The sequence below is a fragment of the Barbatula barbatula genome (assembly GCF_947034865.1).
Source record: "Barbatula barbatula genome assembly, chromosome: 7".
Classification (NCBI taxonomy): domain Eukaryota; kingdom Metazoa; phylum Chordata; class Actinopteri; order Cypriniformes; family Nemacheilidae; genus Barbatula; species Barbatula barbatula.
Window position 1 is genome coordinate 13847755 of NC_136770.1, and position 19623 is coordinate 13867377.

The following is a 19623-nucleotide window of genomic DNA, read 5'->3' on the forward strand; positions in this document are numbered from 1 at the left end:
CAGCTGCATACAGAATTCTACACCCAATAATGATCACATGAATCACTGTAATCACATTTTGCATGCAAACAGTACGCGACATGAATCACAGATGACTTTAGATATATCAATGAATTGCTTTTCTAGAATTATCAATTTGTGCGTGGCTGCCAATGAATGTAGTAGCTACTGTACATTATGTGCGTTTATACCGAGAGTTTGATAAGACAAACTGTCTTTGTGCGCGTCGGTCTGATAAACGGAGACAACAGTCATTACAATCTTTCCATATCCACAAGTTATTTTAAGGTATCTACCCTTGAGAAACAACACATCGGGCATTACATAAGGAAATTTGAATCATCATAGGCGGTACTCTGCCCTCAATCTTTCTCTGAAGTCGATGACTCCCTGTTTACAGACGCGCGCCTGTAATTTAAAAGCGTAGCCTACTGAAATCCTGTATACAGTATATAAGCGCCGTACGCTTCTAAACAATGTGGTAGCGACTTCACTAGGGAAAGTAGGCTACACACTCTTCTGCCTGAGCACGTCAACCACGACCTGCCCGTTATTATAACGCGGGCTATGAGGAATTCTAGCCGCTCTCGAGACGGACAAAAACACAACGGGACAGGTAAGCTTTGAACCTGTTGGGTTCTTTCTGTTAGGTCTGTTGTCTTTCTTATCACGATTATATTAACTGTTGGAGCGGTGTACGTGTACGCAATAAATGTGTGAGATAAAAGCCATGCTTGCATATTATGAACACAAAATGCATTTTTTGCATGAAAATGAAACTGTTACATGGACAAGTGGTGGGTTTCACCGTGCCAGATGGTCTTACCATATTTAGACTAGTGAACTTCAATCTGTCTGTCTGTCTGTCTAGATCCAGGGCTGTAACACTATCTACTGTATCTAGGCTATTATCACTTACTGTACATATTTTTTATTAATAGAATAAAATAGAAATGAATAGATACAGTATATCTGGTGAACATGTGGTGTCTTATGGTGGTCTGCATGTTATGCCTTAGTTTGGTCTGTTACTCTGCACCATCAGTGACAAAAAACACATAAGAAAGATGTTACTTATATCATGCACATTTACACATAGTGTATAATATAACACTCCCTCTAAAAAGATTGTGTTTTGTATGCAGGGAAAGAGAAGGAAATATGTTTTAGAGAATATCTGATAGGTAGTGTCAGTAATGAACATCGTTGTGGGGGTTTACTATGATAACACACCATGGCAAAAATGTCTGTCTTTTGCACAAGGGCTAATACATGTTGCTTCCTCTGGCTGGTTCTCTTGACCTATTATTCAGTCTTTATCTCTTTGTCTATTTTTCTGCTCTTACATAGGTCTTTCTGACAATTCACTACTGCATTAGTCTAATTTGATATCTTCTTCATTTCTTTGTGTTTTTTCTATACTGTTTTTGTTTATTCACATAGTGAGCTGTTCTTCCTGTTTCTTCACATCTTCCTCCGCCTTATACTGTTTATTTCTTGCGCATGTGCGGCACACTCTCCATCTCTCGATTTCTGCCTCCCTTCCCTGGATATCTGTGTGAAAGTTCAGATCCATTCCTCCAATCATATTTAAGGAACCAGATCCAGCTCTGTCATGCTCTGTTTTGTGTCTGCCTTTAAATAAGGATTTCTATACAAAAGGGTGCATGTTATTGTGCCGTGTCTTTTGTTTTTATATATTATATATAACCACTACTGGATTGTTAAAGTAGCCTCAACTTACACATACAGTCAAATGGTGTCATGTGTTTGATAACCTCTGATGACACAGAGTTATTTGTTTTTGGCTGAAAAGAAGAAGAGTACATGAATAAGATTAAATGAATAGAACACCTGTACAGTTTGAAATACTCGTTTTAGTATAGTTTAAATGAATTTAAATCAGTTATTGCAATGTGATGTTAAATTAGACCATTTATAAAGATCACTGTCGTAAACAATTTTTATAGACCAGACCAAATGTTCCAAGATAAAATACATGCAACACACAAAAAAGATTTAGTGAAAACAATTTAAACCGACAGTAATTGTTGTAATTGACACAAGCTTAAATTTTTTAAAACAAAATACAATAGTCAAACCGTAGGGACTAAAACACAATTTAAGAATTTTCAAATGACAGCCCTCATGATGTTTATTAACATTAATTTATTTCCAAGATATGTTGACATTGTTTTACTCTGAACTAAAAATAAAGACTGAACCGAGACAGGAACAAATTTAGAGACCATTTAAACATCTTTAAATTTTGTATTTATATGTGTTTAGGTAAAATTATCAATTCATTCTGTGAACTACTTACAATATTTCATCCACATTTCAAATAAAAAGATTATTTCTATTTGCATTTATTTGCAGGTCAAAATAAAAGAATACTGTTATACTGCAAAGAAAACAATTCATATTCACTTTGAAGCAATACAACCGTAAAATTTACATTCACATTTGGCAGCTCTTTTATCCAAAGCAACATACATTGCATTGCTGAGTATGTGCAATCCCATGGGATTGATCAATGGCCTTGGCGTTGCTAGCACCATGCTCTAACCACTGAGCCACAGGAAAGCTGATATTTATAAATGTATTTATAGGAAAAGTGAAATTATTTTTATGTGACAACCTCGATTTTTAATCACACTGTTCATGTGTCCTGTTATGCTGTTATTTCTTTCACATTGCTGTTGGATGACTTAATATCACTCCTGAGGTTTGGAATGGCCACAATACGTCAAGAAATGCTGAATAAATGAACATTTGGAATGGTCTCTTTATTTTTTCAGCTGCTATATGTTTTCCTAAAAGTTTATGCAGTATATAGAAATAAAGAATTCATAATATTGCAAACAATTTGATTAAAATTAAGAGATAATTTATATGGAACACACTTGACACTATTGACAGAATGCACTTTGGATAGATATAAACATTGTATAATATAATAGTTTTGTAAACACACAGATAAGGGATAATGTACAGATAAAGCCAGATTATCATTATTGCTAAATTAACCAAGACCTTATCACGACCCCAATGCGAAAAATACTTCTTTGGCTATACTATATGAACGTAAAATATAATTTGTAATCAAATTATCTTATTTTGCAACTTAAAAATGAGAGAGAAAGAACACAAGCATAGTTATTAAGAAACTGTTTCCTGGATAAACTGAGACTTTAGTATTCCAAAGGAGATTACTTTTGGCTGAAAATCTAGTTTTGTGTGTTTGTTTTTACCAGAGAGTGTGCCAGTTGGGTGTCTGGTTATGACTCATTCTTTCTTTCATACTCTTTGTCCGTCTTGTATGCGCAGGCATGCAGTGGAGCGTGTTTAAACTTTACAGTGTAATTCTAAGAAATACTCAAGGATAATAACACCCATGTTCTCAGGTGGAGCTGAGCAGCATGTTGTTTTACCAGGCTAAGAAGATTAGTCCTCCTGAACTGCTGACTGGACTAACATTGTCCACCCCCTCTCTCATTGCATATGAACTCTTCAATTTTAAATGTACAGAATTATTGTAGTCTTTTAAGGAACATGAATATACAGAATGCTTAAAGACCATTTTGCAAGATGAAAAAAATACTGGTTCAGAAGCACTTCTTATTTTAGATATACAAAGTGAACCTTAAAGTGTTTGTGATGGTTGTATTTTTTTCTAACGTTCCTTTTCAATTCAATTCAATTTTATTTATATAGCGCTTTTCACAATTTGCATGGTTCCAAAGCAGCTTTACAGGGGAAAAACGAAAAAACCAAGAAAGGGTAAAACACACTACATGGTGTTTTATATAATAAATCCAAATTATTCTAGTAAATAATATCTAATGTCAGCATCTCCTGGTGGTTTATTTAGCATATTTGGCATGAAGTGAATGCTTGGCTGAAAAGATGCGTCTTTAATCTAGATTTAAATTGGGCGAGTGTGTCTGATCTTCTAATAGTGTCGTGAAGGTTATTCCAGAGTTTAGGTGCTACGTATGAGAAAGCTCGACCCCCTTTGGTGGATTTAGTTATTCTAGGTATTATCAAAAGTCCTGCGTTTTGAGATCTTAGAGAGCGTGATGGGTTGAAATGTGATAAAAGCTCTGTTAGGTATGTAAGGGCTAAACCCTTTAAGGCTTTATAAGTGATTAAAAGAACTTTAAAATCAATACGATAATTAATGGGTAGCCAGTGAAGGCTTGATAACATTGGGGTTATGTGATGGTATTTTCTGGACCTGGTTAGAACTCTGGCAGCTGCGTTCTGAACTAACTGTAGTTTGTTTATTGATGATGCAGGACAACTCAGTAGTGTATTACAGTAGTCAAGTCTTGAGGTCACAAATGCATGAATAAGCTTCTCCGCGTCAGCAACACACAGAATATTTCGTAACTTGGCAACATTTCTTAGGTGGAAAAAGGATGTTTTTGTGACATTTGAGATGTGATTTCGAAATGACAGATTGCTGTCTAATATAACGCCTAGATCTTTTACTGTATTTGTTAGAGTAACAGTACATCCTTCAACTTGCAGTTTATAATCAGAAATATTTGGTTTGCGTGTCTTTGGTCCGATAAGTAATATTTCTGTTTTATTAGAATTTAAAAGAAGGAAATTACAGGTCATCCAATGTTGTATATCTTCAATGCACTCTGCCAATTTGGATAGCTGGGAGGAATCATCTCGTCTTGATGAGATATATAGCTGAGTATCATCTGCATAGCAATGGAAGCTAATTCCATGTTTTTTAATAATGTTTCCGAGGGGAAGCATGTATATGGAGAACAGCACGGGTCCCAGAACCGATCCCTGAGGTAATCCATAATTTACTTGCGTTAGATTGGATGATTCCCCATTTAAATGGACAAATTGATGTCTGTCTGACAAGTAAGATCTAAACCATTGTAGTGCCTGTCCCTCAATACCGGTAAAATTGTGTAAGCGATCTAGAAGTATGTTATGGTCTACGGTATCGAACGCAGCACTAAGGTCAAGCAGGACCAGGAGTGAGATGTGACCTTTATCTGATGCTATAAGCAGGTCGTTTGTAATTTTAACGAGCGCAGTTTCAGTGCTATGATGCGATCTAAAGCCTGACTGAAATTTTTCGTGCATGTCGTTATTTTGTAAGAAAGAGCACAACTGAGTGCACACAACTTTTTCTAGTATTTTAGACAGGTAGGGGAGATTTGAAATCGGTCTATAGTTTCCTAGTTCATTTGGATCTGAGTTTGGTTTCTTGATTAGAGGCTTAATGACGGCCATTTTAAAGGGTCCTGGGACATGGCCTAGATTAATTGACGAGTTGATAATGTTGTAAATGGGCTCAATTGCAACAGGTAGTAACTCTTTTAATAATTTAGTTGGTATGGGGTCTAGTAAGCAAGTTGTAGGTTTAGAAGTTGAATTAAATCTTCCTGTTTTATAGGTGAAAAACACTGGAGCCTTTGTTTTGGAGCGATGGTTGGTGCTAATTCATAGGACAGATTTGGAGGTTGAGTTTTTACAATTTTGTCACGAATGTTTTCGATTTTCTCTGTAAAAAATGTCATGAATTCATTGCTACCGAGGTGCGGCGGAATAGCCAGGTCAGGTGGTGTCTGTTTATTTGTTAATTTAGCAACTGTGCTAAATAGAAACCTTGGATTGTTTTTGTTGGTTTCTATGAGGTTACGAAGATGCTCAGCCTTTGCTGCTTTTAGTGCCTTTTTATAACATTTTGCACTCTCCTGTAGTGTTAAATACTGATTGGTGATTGTTTATGTCTTTTAAAATGGCTAATAGTCAGAAATTAAACATCATTAAGCCACAAGATGGCACTATTTTCCTACTGTTTTGCTAAGGTTATCTCTTCTTAGCAGATCATCCCGTCCTCGAAGCATTAAGATTAGATATACGCGAAGTTTCTTATCTAAAATAACGTGTTTTAAGTGTAACAAAATCCAAAGAGTAAAGGAATAACTGCCAAAATAAATGCAAAGGAAATTCATTAATAAGGGATATGTGTTGTCAGTGACGACAGTGTAGAATTAATTCAATGTGTGCCATGTTTGACAACTTAACTATTATTCTAAAATATAGAACATTGTGAGAATGAAGAATGAGTTGTTCAGTATAAGCCTTTATTGGGTTTTAGTGTGTGCTATATACAGTACTGCATATTAGATGATAATGTTTAACACAATGTTTTACTATTGCCTATTATATATTATTATAAAAGTAATATGTCTGTACGCGCCGTCTACGAAAAAGCATCGTTTATATCAAATATAACTCGCTCTATATGTTGTATTACCATTATGGAATCTTTCCATTTTACCATTTTTGAAGACCACATGACAGTTAGTCTTTCTTTCTTTCTTTGATTCTTTGTTGTAACCTTGCCATCCTGCACCTGTTGGTAAACCTGAACGTGTACACGTTGCGCGTGTTATTGTAGGGTAAAGTTATTTATGATATTTACAGGTTTGACGCAAAAGAACAGAACGTTCGAAGCCCCCAAGATACTTACATGCATGTGTCCTTCGCAGCACACGCCCCCGTCTTCAGTGAATCTCGCATTCTATTGGTTGCCCCTAACTGTCGAGGGCTTTGATTGGACAAAGATACATCAACATTCGCGACCCATGTGCGCTGCATGTGAACAACAGCGGACTCTGTTTTCCTCAAACTCGGTTTTCTTCGTATACACCTATTTACTTCTTTTTTCGAATTTAGGCACATCGTTCAGTAGATTTACGGTAGATTTCAAACGACGGTGGATTATTAGGCTTTAGCGATGAGATAACACCTTTAACGTAGAATTCTGTTGTATATGGATAGCAGGCATGTTGTTTATCCATTAACAGAAAAAAACAAAGACATTTTAAAACTTGTGGCCTCTTTCGAACGTATTTTTAAACTCGGGAGATTTTGAATAGTAGGCTACTAAATACATATGAAAATAAAAAACACAGATTGGTAAAGCTTTAGTCATAGACCTTGTCGATTATTGCGTAAAACTAACTTTAACGCAGTGTCAATTTGTTTGGAAGGGAGGGGTATTTGTTTTTTGTGCGCGATGTTTCGTGGTAACTCGGTACAGTCGGTCTTTCATATTGCTCAGGCGATATGACATACAGCCCAGAGCCACAGTTCACTGAGCTTTGTGGTCGCAGACGTTCATCTCCCAAGAATCTGGTCATGATAACACAGCCAGGATGAGTTCTACAGAAGATGTTATAATGGCGATTCCACGAGAGCTCACACAAAACCCGCTGCGTAAAATATGGATGCCATACAAGAACGGGCTACCGGAAAAACATACATCTCAAAAGAGAGGTGCTTTTTTGGCGTTATTTAGCAAAGGTCATATTCCGTGTTTATATATTTGACTTTGGTTTGCTTTAAGCGTTCTTTTCTATGCCTTATTTGTATTCATTTGTTTGACGCGTAATTACGAGGTGACTGTTACATGATGATTGGAAAATACGTTCAGTCAGTCGTATGCGAGTGCGGAAGCGTGATACATCGTGGTGTGTGGGCAATCTGTGCTGTCGTTGTAGCTTATCAGTTGATTCTCATTGAGTTTGTTTGATCTAATTGTATTTTCAAGACTTGGCTTCGAACAGGAACATGGGTTGACGTTAGATGTTTTGCAATGAATTCCGTTCGCGGCGTAAGGCAGTAGTCGATGTCTTCGACCGATGCCTCAAAAACCCGCTCAAACACACCGGTTAACGTTAGACACAGCGCGACAAACTGCACTGAAGCTCGTTTGTCAGATATGTAGTATCCAGGAAGACTGTCATTCTATCTGTGTTTATGAGGTTGAGGCAGACATAAGGTAACACCGGCGAGGTCAAACATTGAGTGTGGGTCACAGTATCAACGTCAACCCCCGAACCGTCTCTCTAGCTGCATGTTTACAGGGTCGTGCTGAAATCAGCATACTGTCTTGTAATGCGAGCTACGAGCACAGTTCTCAGCATGTTTCCAACCCCGGTACAGCAGTGATGCATGCGTTGTGTTGCATCGCTGTCATTCTATTGGTTGGCCCCTAAAGTCCAGGGATTTTCGGATTGGTCCGTGCTGGATCAACATTCGTGGCCCATGCGTGTTGCGAGTGAACATCAGCAGATCTGTTTCTGGACATCACATCAGCCCCATGGATAATAAAGATCACGACGCACACTGGACTACGTACAAGTTCTTGTCCTGACTTATACTATATATGAAGAGTTTGGTTCCAATATGAGGTAACTCCGTTTAAAAAAAGGCTAAAATCATGTTTTAATTGTGCATTCATTCCTATTGATATCAATAAACTGCAGTGGTTTAATTCTAACACAATTTAAACATGAAAAAAACACGATAACATAGTAAAAATCTATTTTTTGCAACCAAACTCTTCATGCTATATACTTATACTGTATATATCCTATTCATGGGTTATGGTTGCGTTTTCTCTTTAAAGGTGAAGAGCGTAGCTGGTTATTATGATAGTGCTCTAGTTTGAGTTCAGGGTTAGCCTTAGAAATTCATTAGGGTGTTGCGTTAAGTAAGCAAAAAGTAACTGTACAACAGTTGATGTCCCTGTTGATCCAAAATTGCAAAACCTGCAAGAGAAACTTTATAGCAAGTGTACAAAGAGCATTCCTAAACGTATTTTTAATCTTCTTTTTTAATGCATTTCCCCTGATTTAATCTTCCAGATTTTATAAGAACTGCATGAACCAGGCTGAACGTACTGTACTATGTGAAGGAGAAACCGGTGCTGAACGGTGTCAGCAGGACACAACTTGACTAGTCAGATGAGAACCGACTGCGCCGGATATTTGATCATCCGTTGTCCAAATATCTGTGGGTTCTTCATTAGGAATTAGCAGGCATTGAGCACAAAAATAAAAACGGATCTTGTGAATGTAAATCTACAGTTTAAGAACTTGGATCATATGACTCTTCACCATAAACAAATTGCAGTGTCAACATTTTTGTTTGATAGTGTAAAGCAATTGGTTTGGACCGAAAAAAGGGACGTGTTTGCATTTATGGGTTAACCCATTTCCACATTCAAATCGTCACCAAATTAATATTCCCTCAGAGGCAGCAAACCAATACCACTTTAAACTAATACCATTACAAACAATCGTCTAAATTAGGGATGTACTGATACCGATTTTAACTAACAACTATTGGCCGAAATCAGCATTTGTCCCAGAGCACAGACATTTTGTTGTTCAGAGAATACTCATAACTGTGCATGGTTCACGTGAGTATCGTGTGATCATTCACATGATTTACCACTTTTTATTCGACCGATGTCTGACATAACTGAATGACACATGTTTAAAACTTTTGACAAGCATTTCATTATTTGATTCATCTGTTTTAGATTATACAATAGACCTTATACAATTCAAGGCCTTCAGTTTCTAATATCAGCCTTTTTCATCCTATAGCCAGTATTCTAAGGGTTAAATAAATTTAATCAAAATTGCCCTTAAATATTCGTAGCTGAGCCATCATCGATGCATCTCAATTGCTAGCTCTGTCAGGTGTTCCAGCATTTACTGTGCTGCTCTCTTTTTACATTTCATGATGTGAACACAGAACGGCACGTTTTGTTGCAACTTTCTCTTTCTCATTCTTTTTCTGTTTGTCACTTCGCAGTGTGCATGACCAACTGTCCCACCCTCATTGTGACTGTGGGCTTGCCAGCCAGAGGAAAAACGTACATCTCTAAAAAACTCACACGCTACCTCAACTGGATTGGTGTTCTAACAAAAGGTGTCGTAATAATGCATGCACATACATACACATGTACTTAAACACTTATATCACATAAATCAATGTGAGCAACTAAAAATGTATATATTTTTACAGAATTCAACGTGGGACAGTATCGGAGGGAATGTATAAAAATCTATAAGAACTTTGAGTTCTTTCGGCCAGATAATGAGGAGGGGCTGAAGATAAGAAAGTCAGTTTCTGTTTGAACATCGTGTTTGTAAACGCTTTTTGGTGCTGTTTTCTAATGGTGTGTTTTTGTATTTTAGGCAGTGTGCTTTAGCAGCCCTCAATGACGTCAGGCAGTACCTCAGTGTTGAAGGAGGCCAGGTTGCTGTAAGTGTAGTTTTGCAAAGTTTGTATTATGTTTTTGGAGTTATTTCATTTTTGCATTGTTGCAAAGCAGCATGCATTTGTAGTAGTAAGAGAGGTGAAGAAATGTTATTATGACAAATATAGAAAACAGAATGTATGTTATGATTGCATATATGCTATATGCTTTAGCCTTTGTTTGTTTCTTTGAATAAAAGAAACAAATCCGCAATCTTCCGCAAAGTGTGCATTAAAAATACACATTATATTCGTCTATTTTCTTCCTGATAGTCATTCCTATGATTTTGGCATTACTAGTTTGTTCGTACTGTACCAGTTAAGCTAGAGAAACACTATAGCATTAGTTTTGAACGGTGTTTATAATGATTGTGTTGATTTGTCAGGTGTTTGATGCCACAAACACAACCAGAGAAAGGAGGAACACAATCATGAGATTTGGCGAACAAAATGGCTATAAGGTAACACACATACTGCAGTCATGTGGCCTTTATAAGGAGGTATTATGGCAATAAAAAAATATGTGTTTGACCATGATGATGAGTCTCACTTTATGATGGTTTATCACCGTGTCTTAGGTGTTTTTTGTGGAGTCTGTGTGTGAAGATCCCACAATTATTGCTGAAAACATTGTGGTAAGCAACTAGAATTAGGTTGCTTTTATCAGACTGTGTGTGTAAACGCAAGGTGACCTCAAGATTTTGATAGGTTTTTTCATTTCTCTTTTTCTGTATGTCGGAGAACAGCAGGTGAAGTTGGGTAGTCCAGATTACATTGACTGTAACACTGAAGAAGCCATCCAAGACTTTATGAAGAGGATCAAATGCTATGAGAACAGTTACCAGCCGCTGGATGAAATCTTAGACAGGTCAGAAATCCATTTCCACTTGACCCCGCAGTATTTTAAATATTTTAATCTAAATGCAAAAGCCTCTGGGAACACGTTTTTTCCCAAAGTAAATATTTAAATGTGTTATTTCTTCATTTTGTGTCTGGGTTCTTTAACATTGTTTATTCTGTCTTCTAGAGAATTGTCGTATATTAAGATAATGGAGGTGGGCCAGCGATATTTGGTGAACCGTGTGCTTGACCACATTCAGAGCCGAATCGTTTATTATCTGATGAACATTCACATCACACCACGCTCCATCTACCTCACTCGCCACGGAGAGAGTGATCTGAACGTCAATGGTCGCATCGGAGGAGACTCGGGCCTGTCGCTTCGTGGAAAAGAGGTCTGTGTTGTGTGTGCAAATTAGTTATTTGCAAGCGCTGTGGTTTGTCAATCACCAGATGTGCTTCAAGGTGGTTTGATTGCAGGCATTGTCGAAAGCCAATTATTTTCACAGCCTTTTTCCCAAATAATTTCTTTATGGTTGGTCACGGGTACGTACAAACACTTTCCTCTCCTTCCCTCTCTCGCAGTATTCTGAGTGTCTGGGCAAGTTTATTCAGGATCAGAATATAAAGGATCTCAAAGTTTGGACCAGTCAGATGAAAAGAACCATTCAAACCGCGGAGGCATTGGGTGTCCCCTATGAACAATGGAAAGCACTTAATGAGATTGATGCTGTAAGTATGTGCTGATGTACTTTGTGTACTTTCATGGGTTTGTATAACGTGGCAAATGTGTGACACTCTCAGTCTTGTGTGTGCAGGGGGTGTGTGAAGAGATGATGTATGAAGAGATCCAAGAACATTTTCCTCTGGAGTTTGCATTGAGGGACCAGGATAAATATCGCTATCGTTACCCTAAGGGAGAGGTGTGTTGAAATGCTCATGCGGTATGCATCATGGGCCGGAACATAGCCACATCTTATTACATCAACAGAAAATGTAATAATCTCTTTCTTTGTAGTCTTATGAGGATCTGGTCCAGAGATTGGAGCCTGTCATTATGGAGCTGGAGCGACAGGAGAACGTTTTGGTTATTTGTCACCAGGCTGTTATGCGCTGTCTGCTTGCATACTTCCTGGACAAGAGCGCAGGTGTGTAAAATAGAGATTATTTAATCAATTAAATAATGATGTATATTTTTGGACCCAAGACCATTTATTATATTTCAGAGGAGCTGCCTTACCTGAAATGTCCCCTACACACAGTCCTGAAGCTTACCCCTGTGGCCTATGGTGAGAACACTATTCCTTTTTTCTCCTTTACCATATAAAATGAGTATCTGCGAGCTATAGGTCATTTTCATTATTGATTACAATTTTCCTTTAAGATAAGCTTGTGGCAGAATGAAACAAAAGTAATTTAGTGTAAAAGCTACTTGGCTTATCTCCTAACAAAACATAAAAAAACAAACAGAATAGGTTTTCTCAGTTTAACAGTGTATCAAAACGCTCTTCTCTCTTGTTTTAGGGTGTAAAGTGGAGTCAATCAGTCTTAACGTGGAGGCAGTAAACACTCACAGGGACAAACCTGAGGTACCCAAACAATCAATACAAAAGCAGTTATTTTATATAGTAAAACTTTTCTTTTTGGTATCAGCATAAATGCCATCCTTGACTCTTTATAGAATGTGGACATCTCCCGTTTGGCAAAAGAAGCCCTTTTCACTGTGCCTGCTCACTACTGATCTATGACATCACATCCTGTACTTCAGCAACACCGCCAACAGTGTGTTCCATCCTTTCTGTCACTCCTCTCATCAGTTTCTGTGTGTTCAGGAACATTGGGCAGAATATACGTTTTCAGTTATGAAGATGAGATTTTGAATGTTCCCTCTCTCTCTATTGTCAGATAGGTAACTGGAATCCAGTTATTATTGTATACTAACCCTCATTTTGGGGTGTGAGTAGGTTTGTGTTTGCCATTGAGGTTTGCAAAAAGCAGATCTTTAAGAGATACAACTTTCTGAATAGTTATCTTTTTGTTTTCTTTCATTTTTGTGCTGAAAATTACTTTTTTCTGTTGAATAATTGTAGCCTTCCGCCCATTGGTCAGTGTTTTAAACATTGGCAAGATGTTACATCTCGTTCACACAGTTTGGCTGTCATTCAACACTAAATGTAACCAGTTGAAATACATGTAGCTGGTTTTGAAAAATAACAGTAGAATCATCAGTGTACTGTATTTTGAGCCCACCTAGATATTGCAATCAATGAAAAGCATGTGACTTAATGGAAAAACCATTTCATTGCTAATCATTTGTTGGGTGTAATCCCAAATCAGACAGGTACTTTATAAAAGGAAATGACAATACTGATTGATGCAAATATTAAATAAATGTTTAGCATCTAGTTCGTTGTCTGCAAAAGCTAAATACAATGTTTACAACTGTTTAAGTCTTGTTAAAATAGCAGGCCTTATTTGCACACTAATCATTCTTAAGCTTTAACCTAAATCGTATTTTTGAAATGTATTTGTTTAAATTTACTTACTTATTTTTGCATGTTTACTTTTTCAAATATTGTATACTAAACTAAGAGTGAATTTTTTCATCTCTATTTTTGTTACTGTTAAGTAATGGGACTTTTTTGGAATTATGATTTGAACAGCACTTTGAAAACAGAGTGTGAGAAGCTCTGTGACTCATTTCTGTAGGTCTTCCCTGTGAATAGTAGTACTATGCTTATGTTTGAAGCTCAGCTCTCAGTTAGACTCACAATGTTAAAAGAACCATCAATAAACCGTATTCTAAATGTAATCTTGGTGTATTTTATACATTATGGGAGATTGTGGAGAGCATGGTCACACCACCATGCTGTTTGTATATGAATTTAAACAAAATTATAAATATGTAGGTTTAATTCTTCTTTTGCAAGGATGCCAATCCTGGTAATAAAATCTCTTAAAATAAGTCACATCAGGAAGTAAAAATAAATATACTCGCAAAAAGATTGAAATTTCACACATGATATTAAAACTCAAACAGTCCATTATTAGTTATTAAAAAGGTGAAAGGAAAACTGAAAGGACATTTCTGACAAACCTTTGATAGTATGATGATGTGAAAGGATCCTATAATACTCTTAACACAGTGCAATGTTTATGTAAAGTGTAATGTCAGTGCCATGAAATAAAAGGATAGTATAGCACCCAAGCCAGCAATAAGGCTCAAATGTCTTTAAGTGACTTAAGTGCACACTGATGCCAAATTGAAGGTAGTGTGTCATTCAGTGCCGTTAGCGTTACCAAACAGAACACTCCCCCGTGTGGCACTGGTTATGCGTCAAGACAGTCATACCTCAAACTTGAGCCAACGTTGCCAAATCAGAACATTTGCTCTGGTGTTTACACTTTTCAGGGGAGTCAACCTTCAAATGCTGTGCAATACATTTCATGCTTAGCACACCGTTTATACAGCAGCGTTGGTATGAGCTTGCATTGTAAATGTGCACACACAAGCTTGATGCTAACTTATGTCAGTCTGTCCTTAGAGGCCGCCTCTCATGCTGGCTGCTGTGGATTGATGTTGAGGTGGGCGGGGTTTCCCAGCAGACCAATCCGCTGCTTGTGTTTCCTCTGTTCAGTCATCTAGCAAACAAGAGATGGTACTTCAAAACAAAGCCTATAATACCTTTCTTTAAAGACAGCCATTTGAATTCCCAGCATCCAGTTTGTGATGTATTTATCTTTTAACTGAGAATATGTATGAAAATGCAATTATTTAAACCAGAGGTCAAACATTTGGCAAGGTTTAATCAGTGTTGTTGTACACTTTGAAAGTTTTGTCATAGTTTCGTTCTGTCACTTTAAATGTCACATGAATAAATAAGCACCTGCTCTTTCAGTTCAGTGAGCTGATTGGTCAGATTGCACACCAGTCTCATTGTGGACTCCAGTTTCTCCTGCAGACTGCGCAGCTCGTTCTGTTCACCCTCGCCATCACTGCTGACCAGTGACATGGCTCTCATACGTGGAAACCAATCCAGATTGTGCTCCTAAGGTGAAAGAAAGTGCAAAGACAAGGGTTAAATACAAAAACCAAAGAACTGCTTTATATTTAAAATAGCATGCTTTGAAAAGGAACAAGAATGTTACATTCCAGCCATGCACTATAAAAGTGACTATGATGCCTTGTTTCCATTGAGCGGTACGGTTCAGTTTGCAACGTGGAGCTATAATCACTGCAGAATGCCGATTGGATGAGAGAGATGTAATATTTGAGTAGTAATGCTCAGGGTACAGTATACGTGTATATCAATGTTTGTTTACTGATCTTGCATCACTACGGCATGCAGCACGCTTTCTAGCAGTAGCATACCGAACATGCCCTTCGTGCTAATCTGCATAATATGTGCATTATGGCCAATGAGAACACAGGTGTGTAACTTATAACAGGTGATTGGTCAATGACCAACATATGAATACTACAAGAGAATCCTCACTTGCGCATGCAACAAAGGGAATGAAAACACACAAGGCGCCATTTTAAATACAACTTTCTCCTTCGCGCGAGAATGACATTGATCGCTACTTTCCGGCATTCACCACTCCTATTAAGTAAGGGTACTGTAGAAGGGCGGAAACGGAAACAGGATCAGGGTTTACCATACCATACAGTACCGTACTGAACTGAACCGTACCATTCGGTGGAAACGAGGCATAAAATGCTCCCTTTCAAAAGTGATTTGTTACCTTTACATAGTGAGATCATATCACGTTAACATGTGCAGAGTTGAGATGCTGCAAGAACTCAATTCAGAGTTTATTCGCCATGTATCTTCTCACCTTGATCATCTGAGCCACGTAGCTCTCGGGGCCTGTGTATTCCGTGGAGTCCTTTACCCGCACCAGAACGATGAAGAACAGATAGTGCCACAGGTTGTGCTCTTCCTTGATGTGCTCCTCAAATGTCACTGTTTTGTTATCAAACTTATCTCTCTCCAGACCTAAAGAAACACAAATCTGATCTAAAATGTGTATTTCTGAAGCCTAAGCATTTAAACTTATACAGTAGGTTATTGTTGTAGTCCACCTGTAGCTCAGAACATGGAAACAATAAGATCATGGGTTTTATTTCCAGAGAACACAGGGAATTGATCAAAAGCATAGGAACTTAACTGCACTGTATGTATCATTAAAGCACCTGCCAAATACGTTCATGTAAATGGTGCGCACGTCTCACCGCAGATGAAGCAAGTGGTCTTCAGGACTTCCTCTTTTCGCTGCTTTTCACTTCTGAGGTCAGCGAACGTGTCAATGATGACACCAAAGATCAGATTTAACACGATGATGATCACCAGGAAGAAGAACAGCAGGTCATAAACGACCCGTGCGGCAAACAGATGCTCCTGCACACAAACAGTCATGGACTTTGTTTAAAGAAGGGCTTCTCAAACTCTTTTTCTTAAGGACCCCCTCAAAACAATAAAAGTTATTATGTTTATTGCTTATTGTGTATTGTTTTTTCCCCAAACTAAATACTTCAGACACGTTTCATGTTGATATATATATATATATATATATATATATAGAGAGAGAGAGAGAGAGAGAGAGATATCTTGAATAATTTCCACTGTGCTTTCAAAACAATTCCTTTCAAATAAGTTTCTATAAGCAATTTAGGAGTTCTAATGAAACAGCACAATTCATATTGTATAGCAAACTCTATCAAACAAAATGATGTATGAATTGTTGGAAACTAATGACGTTTTATTTTTGTGCAGATCCTATAATGATTGCTGGGTTCATACATGCCAAAACGAATAGAACAAAGGGAGAAAAAGTTCACCACAAACAACCCAGGTGTTTTGACAATTTCAAGTCGAAGTAAAGCGCATCTCCCCGGAATGTACTCTGAATAATCCAAGTTTAACCCTCACCTGCAATACTTAAATGTCTAACTGGTAAATGTAAAAAGAAACTTGACGTGATAAACCCCACTAGTAAATGATACAAAAAATGTGTGTACCTCTTTGGATGGTTTGCGCAGAACATCTCCAACTCCACCACCACTTCTGAGACCATGACTCAACACAGTAATCATACACATCCATAGAGAATCACACGCACGCTCTACATCATCTAAACACACATTGTAAAGGTTAACAGGGTTGAATTAAGCCACTGATGAGTTCATTATATCTAACAACTACTGTTAGACAGTATGTAAATATAAACAAAGGAATTATATAATTCAATTATATAATATAATTATATAAATTATTCGTACCTTCCTCGTCATCCACAGACAGACACGATACATTTTTTGCACTGCAGGCCCCGTCAGGCACAAAATTGGAAGCCAGATGAACCCCCTCTTCTACTACACATACAAACACAAGAGAAAACATTCAAAACATTTTAAACCCTACTTTGTGTTTTGCTTTGTTCTATGTTTATATTTATGTATTGATGTGTGTTACCCAGGGTGTTGTTTGGGATGCGATTTACTTCCAGAATAAAGTCATCTTTAAAGAACATATATCCCACAATAGAGAAGAGGTAGACCAGGATCAGGCCCAAGACGGCTGTTAGCACAATGGAACGGCCATTTCGAGTGACACTCTTGATGACGTTCAACAGAGTCTCCTCCCTGTTCACTAGGTCAAACAACTACACACACACACATTCAAATGGTATTGTAACATTGTAGCATGTTAATAACTATTATGTTCTGTTTAGACATGCATTAGTGCAACATTGTTAATAATGAATCTAAAAGTGTTTAGACAGACCAGTAGACTATAAAAGAAGACGTGTCCAAAAAGTCCCAGTGTGCAGATGAGAAGATACAGAAGATGAAACAGGAACTCTCTGTCCATCACCATTACCCGGTAACCACGTGTAAATGTCCCACGGTTGCCCACAAAGCTCACCATGAACACTATCTTATTACACACCTGAACAGAACAAAAACAGGTACAGAGAGTAACATAACATTCACGTTTGTCAACAGCATCAGATATATATTTGTGCAAACATATGTTTGTATTCCTACATTAAAAGTTCCCAGAAGTGTGAGCATATGCTGCAGTCCCACAATGAACCCGAGCTGCAGAACGGTGCAGATGACCAGAACTCTCACTGCGTTTGGCCTCGGTGACATCAGAACGAAGCATAATGACCCCAACAAACACACCCACAGCAAAAGAGAAAGAGAGGGATCCAGTGGACCTGAAACAGACCAGAGGTGAAGTATGTATGAGTATATATTATAGATAAATATACTGTATATATATATATATATATATAGTATATGGGTTAGTGATGTGGAGATAAAGATGACTGAACAGTGAGGTATTAGAGAGAAACTTACTGTCGCTCATGGCATCCAGAGGGTAAAAGAACGCCACCAACAGATTAATGAGAACAGCCAGGTTAAAAGAAACATTACTCCAGAACGACATGTTACGGCTGCACCAGTACAGAATTGGCTGAGCTAAAAACAGGAGGGATTGAAAATGTTTTTAAAAATGATACAGTTCATAAAAAAATATGTACAAAACCACCTAAAGTACAAAAACATAACATTTATAATAAAAATGCTCATAAAATACAATGTTTCGATTCCAAAAATAGTAGAAAACATAAAAGCACAACAAACAAATATCGTACACAGCTAAAGGGATAGTTCACCCAAAAATACAAATTCTGTCATTACTTACTTGTCATTTCAAACCTGTATGACTTTCTTTCTTCCGTAGAACTCAAAATAAGATATTTTGAAAAATATTGTTAACTGGCCCCCATTCACTTGCATTGGTTTTATGTCCATACAATAGAAGTGAATGGGGTTGAATGTGGTATCGTTACCAACTTTCTTCAAAATATCTTCTTTTGTGTTCTGGAGAAGAAAGAAAGTCATACAGGTTTGAAATGACAAGTGCGTGACAACTTTAACAAGCGTTCTACAAGCGATTTATGTATGTTTGAGTTTTATTTCTTAAACCTGCTGTGTCTTATATTTGAATATTTATTTTTGTTTGAATATAATATTTTGTTCTTATTTTCACAGCAATGACATGATCAACGAGAAGAACCAGACTATCAAAAGCACACAGACACACCCATACCTCTCAGTTTCTTTTGCCATCTCATCTCATTGAAGAGATCATCTGCATGCAAGAAGAAATCATTGATTTTGCTGCCCTGCTCGTCTCTCTCTGTGCCGTAATACACACGCAGCTTAGACTCGTTGGTCAGAAATGAGCATATGTTTGGTACAGGAAACACGATCTGCTCCATAGTGCGATCCTGGCGGACTATCTGTATGTACAGTAAACACATTCACCAGCATACACAAATGGACATATGCAAAAAACATATGCAAGGATAATAAACATGCATGATTCAGGATTTTTAAATTGTGTGCGTCTTAATCCTAACTTTTTATGTTATCATATTTAATTTGGGGGGGGGGGTGTATTGTACAGTAATTGTTTTAAGTAGTGGTTTGATATTTAAACAAAAAGCTAAGAAAAAAATATGAATTAATGAAAAATGTTAACACTGTGCGCATGTGTTACCTCTATTTGTGCTGTGTGTTCAGTGTAATACTCCAGGGCCTGGTCCTCTCCGCTTGGTTTCAGTAGTAATTGCAACTCCTTATTGTGACGGGACAGCTGTAGA

General features: G+C 37.5%; 2 protein-coding genes across 5 annotated transcripts in view; one reads left to right on the forward strand and one right to left on the reverse strand.

Annotated features, from left to right (window-relative positions):
- The first annotated feature begins 192 nt into the window (after positions 1-192).
- On the forward strand, positions 193-13751 carry pfkfb4b (6-phosphofructo-2-kinase/fructose-2,6-biphosphatase 4b). 4 transcript variants are annotated; one of them, XM_079460770.1, is made up of 14 exons: positions 193-616; positions 9655-9771; positions 9868-9964; positions 10041-10107; positions 10488-10562; positions 10680-10736; positions 10848-10969; positions 11129-11336; positions 11527-11673; positions 11760-11864; positions 11960-12089; positions 12168-12230; positions 12466-12530; positions 12623-13751. In XM_079460770.1, the coding sequence occupies exons 1-14, from the start codon at positions 568-570 to the stop codon at positions 12680-12682; spliced, it is 1362 nt and encodes a 453-aa protein (XP_079316896.1). In that variant the 5' UTR covers positions 193-567; the 3' UTR covers positions 12683-13751. The 4 variants fall into 4 exon arrangements, with proteins under 4 accessions (XP_079316896.1, XP_079316897.1, XP_079316895.1 ...); XM_079460771.1 differs by lacking the exon at positions 193-616 and adding an exon at positions 6645-8240; XM_079460769.1 differs by lacking the exon at positions 193-616 and adding an exon at positions 7061-7323.
- An 87-nt stretch (positions 13752-13838) lies between these two features.
- itpr1a (inositol 1,4,5-trisphosphate receptor, type 1a) overlaps positions 13839-19623 on the reverse strand; it is a 33573-nt gene continuing 27788 nt past the window's right edge. Inside the window, 12 exon segments of the mRNA XM_079460767.1 lie at positions 13839-14583; positions 14829-14990; positions 15781-15941; positions 16178-16343; positions 16964-17076; positions 17225-17317; positions 17418-17607; positions 17730-17894; positions 17993-18168; positions 18311-18433; positions 19068-19260; positions 19521-19616. Of these exon segments, the coding sequence (XP_079316893.1) occupies positions 14497-14583; positions 14829-14990; positions 15781-15941; positions 16178-16343; positions 16964-17076; positions 17225-17317; positions 17418-17607; positions 17730-17894; positions 17993-18168; positions 18311-18433; positions 19068-19260; positions 19521-19616 (1725 nt within the window). The 3' untranslated portion in view covers positions 13839-14496.

Bases quoted from the DNA above. Each gene is read 5' to 3' on its own strand.
- pfkfb4b (XM_079460768.1), top strand. From the start codon at position 7,203: ATGAGTTCTACAGAAGATGTTATAATGGCGATTCCACGAGAGCTCACA. The intron at 7,351-9,654 runs GTCATATTCCGT...GTCACTTCGCAG, and splicing joins TTTGGCGTTATTTAGCAAAG to TGTGCATGACCAACTGTCCC. The intron at 11,865-11,959 runs GTGTGTTGAAAT...CTTTCTTTGTAG, and splicing joins ATCGTTACCCTAAGGGAGAG to TCTTATGAGGATCTGGTCCA.